At 38.7% G+C, this 9,765-nt stretch overlaps 1 protein-coding gene across 1 annotated transcript in view; it reads left to right on the top strand.

Annotated features, from left to right (window-relative positions):
• The first annotated feature begins 9,668 nt into the window (after positions 1–9,668).
• C7H12orf42 (chromosome 7 C12orf42 homolog) overlaps positions 9,669–9,765 on the top strand; it is a 97,905-nt gene continuing 97,808 nt past the window's right edge. The window contains 1 exon segment of the mRNA XM_060193497.1: positions 9,669–9,724. Within this exon segment, the coding sequence (XP_060049480.1) occupies positions 9,669–9,724 (56 nt within the window).

The following is a 9,765-nucleotide window of genomic DNA, read 5'->3' as shown; positions in this document are numbered from 1 at the left end:
CTAGGATGAGGAGGTAGAGGAGAGTCCGTAGAGGAGGTAGGAGTAACAATACAAGTCCCTCCCACAATAAATAAGATGTCCACTACCCTAGCAATGAAAGATAACCTAAGAGTTAATTCTGATCAACCTAAAGAGCGGGGAAGATATATGCCTTTATATAATATTAATAATCAAATAGAGCAGAGTACAAAATATACCCTGTCCCAGATTACCTCAAACCTCGTGAGCAATGGCAGCTGATTGTTAAGAAAGAAAAACAAACAAACAAACAAACAAACAAAAAACCTCAGGACTAGACAAGGATAGCTTAAATAGTCAGTTACGCAAATCTACTATCCACTGTATATTCTAGGGGTAGCTAAAGGAGGAAGGGAAGTTGAGCAGAGATACTCGCAGTGAGAGTCCACTCTGAGTCAGAATTCTTCCCAAAGTAATTCCCAAACGTGTATCAGTGAAAGCACACTGTTTGCTGGTGTTGGGGATGGGGCCTGTGATTTTGGAAGCTGTAGGATTAAGGAAGAAAAGATGGCAAGAATGAGAAAAAGAAAAAAAAAGGAAGAGAGTAAATAAAAAGATAAGAAAAAGAACAGTAATAAAAGAGCGATGGAAGGAAAGAGTTTTTATTTAAAAAAATTAAAAAATTATTTAATTAGCTATGAGGGGGGGAGTTGGCTACTTAGAAAAAAGGGCCAGAGGTTTCAGAAGGGACTAGACTTAGAATGAATGATACTCCCTGGTGGGACAGGAACCCTGGTAAAGAAAGAAGCTCAGCAGGGGAGCCTGCTTGGAGCTGGTCCCCAGGGACTGGTTATGGGGGGGTAGGGGGAGGAGGTATGCTTTGGAGATAATAATTTAAAAGAAATTTTTTTTCTCTTTTTATCTATTCTATTTTTTAACCCAAATTAAGTTATAGTCACCTCCTTGGTGTCACCGCTAGGACCCCTTATTGACTGGCCTACTAAAGGCAGAAAATCCTACCGTTTCCAGAAGATGTGGTCTGAGCTCAAGCCACTAGCAGCTTCTCAGTCTGCCATCTTCCGGGAACAGGATTTATTTCTTAATCTATCTCTCCACATTCAATTGCAGGCTTGGCATTTCTTCAGATTTCCTGACAATGTGGTTCCTAAATTCTTTCTCTGACAAGTCCATTGAATCTGCATCATGCAGTGTCTGATCCTCATTTTCACTGTTCAAAGTCAGTCTTCCTAGTTTTATCCATCTATTTTATATTCTGTTGTTGGTCAGCAGGTGGCGCTGGGTTCTGCTTTTTATGTGAGTCACAATTCCTTTTTTATTTTAATTTACTTTTTTTTTTTTTTTTTTTTTTTGCCATGAGGGTTATTGCTGGAACTTGGTGTTGGCACTATTAATCCACTGTACTTGGAGGCCATTTTTTCCCATTTAATTGAATAGGGCAGAGAGAAATGGAGAGAGGAGGGGAAGACAGAGAGGGGGAGAGAAAGATAGATACCTGCAGACCTGCTTCACCACCCTTACAAGTGGGGAGCTGCAGACTCGAACTGGGATCCTTGTGCTTCATACTATGTGCACTAAGGGGCTGAGTGGTTGCGCACCTGGTTGAATGCACATTCTGTTATGTGCAGTTAACCCTGTCTGCCACCACCTGGCCCCCAGCCCCCATAATTTCATCTATAACTTGTTACTACAATGATCAGTGAGTTGGTGACCACTATCATTGACCAGAAAGTTATATTACCACTCACACAGCTCTCCGGTATCTGAGTCTTTGTTAGGCTGTTTCCCATTCTTTATTAGATTTGTCATTGAGTTGCCACAAATATATCATCAGGTAAGAATCACTGTTATCTATGCCTCACAGATGAGGTAACCAAGGAGAAGAAAGATGATGCACTTTGCCCCACCTTTAAGCTCAGGCAGCCTGGTTGCAGATTCTGGACTGTGACCCACTGCTCACATGGCTGCTCTGAATTGATCAGCACATGTGTTTACCATTGTTTTTCTGCTTGTCATTGTCATCATTGTTATCCTTACTGTCCTTCCCTCTCCCTTTTTTCACATAAATTTAGGTCGCAGTGAGAGCTTAACACCAGAGTAGGGGAAACAAGGGAAACATGCTAGATACAGGCTCTAAGAACTTTGCCCTTCAGTTTTTTTTTAAGTTAATTTTTTCCTCTTTTGTTGCCCTTGTTTATTGTCATTGTTGTTGTTATTGCTGTCATTGTTGTTGGATAGGACAGAGAGAAATGGAGAGGGGAGGGGAAGACAGAGAGGGGGAGAAAGATAGACACCTGCAGACCTGCTTCACTGCCTGTGAAGCAAACCCCCTGCAGGTGGGGAGCTGGTGGCTCAAACTGGGATGCTAATGCCAGTCCATGTGTTTTCCACCATGTATGCTTAACCCACTGTGCCACTGCCCAGCTCCCTTGAGCTTTTTTTTCTTTCCATCCTTTCTCTCCACTGTTAAACAGTGTTATTGTCCTGTCAATACACTTACCTCTGTATAGCATTTTACACTTGTCAAGGGTTTTTAAACTCATTATCCAGTCTTCTGAACCATGGGAAGTGGATGTGGAGGGAACATTGCTTTCATCAGACTTCTACAGAATGGAAGTACAGAAGTTTTGTGATGTTGACTGTAGGTTTGGCATATATGGACTCCACTGTCTTGAGGAATTTTCCATCTATTCCCATTTTTTGTAGTGTTTTGAGCATGAATGGGTGTTAGATTTTGTCAAAGGCTTTCTGTGCATCTATTGAGATAATCATGTGGTGTTTGGTTTTGCTTTTATTGATGTGCTGAATGACATTGATTGACTTACATATGTTGAACCAGCCTTGCATTCCTGGGATGAATCCCACTTGGTCATGATCAATAATCTTTTTGATATACTGCTATATCCGGTTGGTCAAGATCTTGTTTAATATTTTGGCATCTATTTTCATCAGAGATATTGGTATGTAGTTTCCCTTTTTTGTTGTGTCCCTATCTGCTTTTGGTATGAGGGTGATGTTGGCTTCATAGAAGGTGGAAGAGAGTGTTCCTGTTTCTTAGATCTTGTGGAAAAGCTTTAGAAGTATAGGTATTAACTGTTTCCTGAAGGTTTTGTAGAATTTGTTTGTGAAGCCATCTTGTTCAGGACTTTTGTTGTTGAGAAGGTTCTTAATAACAGTTTCAATTTCTTTGTCTGTGATTGGTGCATTTAGGTTTTGTAGTTCTTCTTGGTTCCGTTTTGGAAGGGCATATGTTTCTAGGAATTCTTCCATTTCTTCCAGATTCTCTAGCTTGGTGGCGTATAGTTCTTCATAGAAATTTCGCATGATTTTCTGGACTTCTGTGGTGTCAGTTGTGATATCTCCTCTATCATTTACAATTCTATTTTTTTGTGTCTTCTCCCATTTTTTTTAGTGAGTCTGGCTAGGGGTTTGTCAATTTTGTTTAATTTTTTAAAGAACCATCATTTGACTTCATTGATCTTTTGTATGGTTCTTTTATTTTCGATGTTGTTTATTTCTGCTCTAATTTTAGTGATTTCTGTCCTTTTGGTTGCTTTAGGGTTCTGTTGCTCCTCTTCATCTAAGTCTTTAAGATGTGCAGTAAGGTTGTTTATTTGAACTTTTTCTTGTTGTTTAATATGTGATTGTATGGCTATGAGTTTCCCTCTCAGTACTGCTTTAGCTGTGTCCCAAATATTTTGATAGCTTGTGCCTTCATTTTCACTTGTTTCCAGGAACATTTGAATTTCTTGCTTGAGTGTCTCTCTGACCCAGTGGTTCTTAAGCAGTGTGTTGTTTAGTTTCCAAATTCTGTGACTTTTAGTAATTTTCTGTTTGTTGTTAAGTGTTAGCTTTACTCCACTGTGGTCTGAGAAGATACTTGAGATGTTTTCAGTGCTCTTGAATTTGTGGATGCTGTCTTTGTGGTATAACATGTGATCTGTCCTTGAGTATGTGATGTGTGGATTTGAAATGAATGTGTATTCCAGATTTTTGGGGTGAAGAACTCTGAAAATGTCCAGGAGGTCTAGTATGTCCATCTCTTCATTTAATTCTCTTGTTTATTTGTTTATTCTCTGCTTTGCTGATCTAAGTGTGAGAGTGAGGTGTTAAAGTCTCCCACTATTATTGTATTACCGTTATTGTATTTTTGTTCTTCTTTCAGTAGGTGCTGATGTACTTAATTAATGATCACTCACTGGGTGCATAGATGTTAATAATTGTTAAATCTTCTTGGTTTATTGATCCTCTAATCATTATGTAATGACCTTGCCTATCTTTCATTACTTTATTTTATTTAAAGTCTATTGTGTCAGAGAGGAGAATGGCTGTTCCTGTCTTTTTTGTCGTCCATTAGCCTATATGATAGTTTTCCATCCTTTCACTTTAAGCCTGTGTTTGTATTGTTGGGTCAGATGGGATTCTTGCAAGCAGCATAAGGTTGGGTTGTGTTTTCTGATCCATTCACCCACTTTGTGCCTTTTAATGGGCAAGTTTAAGCCATTGACATTTATTGATATTATGGATTTAATGTATTGTAGTGCCATTATTTAACAATTTTTTATTTGCTCTGATATACGGCAAGTATTATGGTGATGTTCTTGTTTATAAGAGGTCTCTTAGAACCTCTTTCAGGCCAGGCTTGGTGATGGTTGCCTCCTTTAATTGTTGTCTATCTGAGAAGGTTTTGATCCCTCCATCTAGTTTGAATGAAAGCCTAGCAGGATATATTATCCTTGGATGAAACCCTTTTTCATTCAGGGCTTGATATATATCTTGCCATTCTCTTCTGGCTTTTAGAGTTTGAGTGGAGAAGTCTGCTGATAGTCTTATGGGTTTTCCCCTATATGTGACTTTTTGTTTTTCTCTTGAAGCCTTTAGGATCCATTCTTTATCTTTACTTCTTTTCATTGTAACTATGATGTGTGTTGGTGTCCTCAGGGTCGGGTTGATTCTGTTGGGACTCTCTGGGCCTCTTAAATATTAATGTCCTTTCTGTTGTTTAGGTCTGAAAGTTTTCTTTTATTATTTCCTCTAAAATGTTTATTTCCCCTTCCTCTATTTCTTCCTCTGCTATGTCAATTATATGAATGTTACTCTATTTTGAGGTCATCCAGTATGTCTCTGTTATTGTTTTCAGTGTCTCTCAATCTGTTTTTGAGCTCTTTTACCTCTTTCTTTCTTTTCTGTAACTCATCCTCTGACTGGCTAATTCTGTTTTCTGCTTCTGTTAGCCTGCTTTCCCTTCCCTCAGCTTCTTTCTTCAGTTCAGTTATAGTACTATCTTGTTCTGCTAATTGACCTTTTAGTTCAGCTATTTCAGCTTTCAGTTCTCTAATTAGCTCAAGGTAGCTAGTATTTTCCTTGAGGGTCTCTTCTATTGTTTCCCTAATTCTGTTAGTCCTTTACTCCATAGTTGTCTTTATTTCTGTGATTATTAGGTTTACTCTTGCTTGCATACTTTTCTTATTTATTGTTACTTCTGACTGGTTTGGAGTTTCTCCTGGGCTAGTGTCCTGATTCACTGTGGTAGCAGTTTTATTTGATCTTGATTCAACCATTTTAAATTGATGTTGTTTTTATTTTTCTGTTCTGTCATTCTTCAATTGTTATGTTTTGAGTACAAGCCATGCTACACTAAATAGCTTTATGACAAATGCAGTCACCAACCTCAGAAATTACAACAAGAGTAACTGAAGAAGGGAGTTTAACCTATACCAGTTAGCCAAACAACACTTCCAGTCCAAGAAGAAAAAACAACCAAATCCAAAAGAAAAAGAAACAAAAATCAACTCCAGATGGATCAAGGATATGGATGTTAGACCAGAAATTATCAAATACTTAGAGGAAAACATTGGTGGAACATTTTGCCACCTAAACCTTAAGGACATCTTTGATGAAACAAACCTAATTATAAGGAAGACTAAAGCAGAATCAAACCAATGGGACTACATAAAATTGAAAAGCTTCTGCACAGCCAAAGAAACTATCACACAAATAAGGAGACCCCTCACAGAATGAGAGAAGATCTTCATTTGCCATACATCAGACAAGAGACTAGTAACCAAAATATACAAAGAGTTCAGCAAATGTAGCAACAAAAAAGTAAATGACCCCATCCAAAAGTGGGTAGAGTATATGAACAAAACATTCACTTCAGAGGAGATCCAAAAGGTTAACAAACATATGAAAAATTGCTCCAGGTCACTGATTGTCAGAGAAATGAAAATAAAGACAACACTGAGATACCACCTCACTCCTGTGAGAATGGCATACATCAAAAAGGATAGCAGTAACAAATGCTGGAGAGGCTGTGGAGACAGAGGAACCCTTCTGCACAGCTGATGGGAATGTAAATTGGTCCAGTCTCTGTGGAGAGCAGTCTGGAGAACTCTTACAAGGCTAGACATGGACTTTCTATATGACCCAGTAATTCCTCTCCTAGGGATATACCCCAAGGACTCCATAACACCCAACCAAAATGATATGTGTACACCTATGTTCATAACAGCACAATTAGTAATAGCTAAAACCTTGTAGCAACCCAGGTGCCCAACAACAGATGAGTGACTGAGAAAGCTGTGGTATGTATACACAATGGTATACTATGCAGCTATTAAGAACAATGAACCCACTTTCTCTGACCCATCTTGGATGGAGCTAGAAGGAATTATGTTAAGTAAGCTAAGTCGGAAAGATAAAGATGAGTAAGGGATGATCCCACTCATCAACAGAAGTTGAGAAAGAACAGCAGAAAGGGAAACTCAAAGCAGTGTCTGACTAAATTTGTAGTAGGGCACCAAAGTAAAAACCCTGGGTTGAGGGTGAGGGTGGATGTTCAATTTCATAGGGTATTGGGGCATGGGAGGGGGGATGGGATGAGACACAGTCTTTTGGTGGTGGGAATGATGTTTATGTACACTCCTATTAATTTTTAGTCATTTAAATCACTATTTAATCGGAGAGGGGAAAAACTGATTGAATGTTTCAAACTTTTTAAAGCATAGACTCAGTGTTTTTAATACATAGGCTGAGTCTTTGATATGTTGACTCTCTTAAAAGCTTAGTCCAGGGAGAACAGAAGCAACCAGTGCCATAGATATATACAAATAATGTCAAAGGACATAAAATATGGTGTTGTGTATAGTACAGCAAATCCTAAGAAAGGGATTTTTCAAAGTTAACCCAATTGCCAAACAATATGATTATAGCAATAATGATTTATTGTCTTCTTAAACCCTAAGACAACAGGAACCTCCCACTTCCACTATAGAACCTATATTTCCCCCAGTCATGGAACCTCTGGGGTGGGGCTCACTTTCCTGCATGCTTCTCTCAAGTCATACCAAATGATATTGCATCCACTGATGCCAACCTAATCAATGAAGCAAGTACTATCTCAGCATGCTTCACTTCAGACTGTGTCCAGAGACGTCAGGTAAGGAATGCCAACCCTTCACCTGCATTACTCTGGTGAGACCTTTCCTTTCATGGTATTCTCTAATTCCATTCCAGGAGGTTCACTTCCTAACAAAGTCCTAAAACATAGATATAGAACAGGTCTGTAAGATAGAGCATGTATCCATAAATTAGGGCAAAATATATACTTGAAAGCAAAAATACACAATAGTCTGTAGTGAGTCAGTATCTAGTTCATAATGAAATAGTATCTACTTAGACATATATATCCTCCTCACCTACTTCCTATTATAGTTCTCTCACTCACTCCAAAGCTAACCTTAATGAAGCAAGGACTGCAAAAGCTGAATAAGGGCCAGAGATTGGCATACTATAATGATGACTCTTTAGTCACTATCAGGCCATTCCACCAACTAGGGCCCTAATCGGGGAGTCTTGAGATTCCCAAGCAGACTTGATGGTTCTAGAACTGAAATAAATCCCTCTCTCCATTGTTACCGGTCACTTCTCTCAGGAACAACAAAATAGACCTCTTTGTGGGCTCCCCATAGGACATTGCCCTCAACTTGGATCAACAATGATAGAGAATGTTAGAATGTTCCATACTCTGCTACACCTGAGGAAGATGGATCAATACTGGGGCAGCATGGAATGTTCCTACTCATGACCATAGAATGTGAGCTCAGATCTAGAGGGATGCAGAGGTAACATAGGCTCCTAAGCTGAAAATGGGCCCCAGATCACATGAAATCAATGGGGTTTACAGTCAACAATATTTATACCCATTTCCCATACTGGGGAGCTACTCTCTTTCCTGATCCATCTTTCTGGTCCTTATTCCAGCCATGACATCATCTCCGCAGACAATAACTTGGATTCACTGGCATATCAGATTTCAGGCTCATGGGGAAAAAAAAATGGGGGGGATAGCATAGCCACAGACCCTTTGGAATTTAACTAAAATATGCCTACTAGCTATCCACAAAATGGAGGACCCTTTCAACTCTTCATCTGTTCTATTCCAGCCCTTAGGTCCATGATTGGTCAACAATTTGTTTGGCTTTGTATGTTAACTCTCTTGACAACTACTAGGTTCCAGATGCTAGCATGATGCTGACCAGACTTCCTAGGACAGACAACACCAATGTGTCCTGGAGCTTTGCTTCCCCAGAGCCCTTCTCCACTTGGGAAGGAGAGAGGCAGGCTGTCAACACCCATGTTCAGTGGGGAAGCAATTACAGAAGCCAGACCTTCCACCTTCTGCATCTCACAATGACCTTGGGTCCATACTCCCAGAGCATAGGAAAACTATCAGGGGAGCGGATGGGATACAGATTTCTGGTGGTGGGAATTGTGTGAAGTCGTACCCCTCTTATCCTATGATTTTGTCAATGTTTCCTTTTTATAAATAAAAAAAATTTTTTAAAGTTCTGTGATTTGTTCTAAGTGGGAGTGGCTTTGATTAGTCCTAACATACTGTTTCCTATTGTTTTGCTATGGTGGTTTAGGATGTAAGACAGTTCTAGAATACAAGGTGTCTGGATATATATTACACTTTATAAATTCTGGAGATAGTGCATGTAGTATAATTTCTTGGAACTCACAAGGAAAAGTAAAAATCAAGTACCCTTTATATAATTTATAATAGTAGGAGCCAGTTGGGCACATTTTTTAATCTCTCTGTGATTGTCTTCCTATTCTCTGAAAATAAGGAGCATTAAGTAATGTCTTCACCTATGGGGTATTCTGGTTAGTTTATATGTCCATACAGTGTTTACAGCAATGGCTATTCTGTAGTAGGTACTCAATAAATATTAGTTACTGCTGGTTTATAATGAACAAGAAACAAATGTCAAATTGTGCTCCTAACAAGCCATAGTTTCAGATAACTATGTTTGCTTTCTCTTCAAAGTTACTGTTTCTTCATGGTTTCGGAGGATCTCTGCATTCTTATTTTGGTAACTTTACAGCTTGATTTTTTTTTTTTTTCATCCTTGAACTGAATTTGGTTTCATTTTTCAAACTTCAATTTCAATCTCTATTTCAAATATTTCCCCTTTTGACTTCCTGTGTGATATGTACACTCTTTGCTTATATTTGAGCAGTGCTCACTCTGATATCATTACCTACCCCCCTCAAAAGTGCTTTTCAATATTCAAATTTTGGCGTTGTTTGTTTGGAAGCACTGAATTTATTACCAGCACCATGGGATTAAGAAATAACACTATGAAAGAAAAAGATCTTACTGCAGAATCTTAACATCTATTTGTGCAATGACCTCAGAAGGTAACCCTGAATCCTCTTTGGTAAATTTCCTATTAAAATTCGGGTGAGTCTACTTCTTATTTGTTAGAAACAACTTTCACCAAA

Source organism: Erinaceus europaeus, chromosome 7, assembly GCF_950295315.1.
Source record: "Erinaceus europaeus chromosome 7, mEriEur2.1, whole genome shotgun sequence".
Classification (NCBI taxonomy): Eukaryota; Metazoa; Chordata; class Mammalia; order Eulipotyphla; family Erinaceidae; genus Erinaceus; species Erinaceus europaeus.
This window is presented reverse-complemented; position numbering and strand designations above follow the sequence as displayed.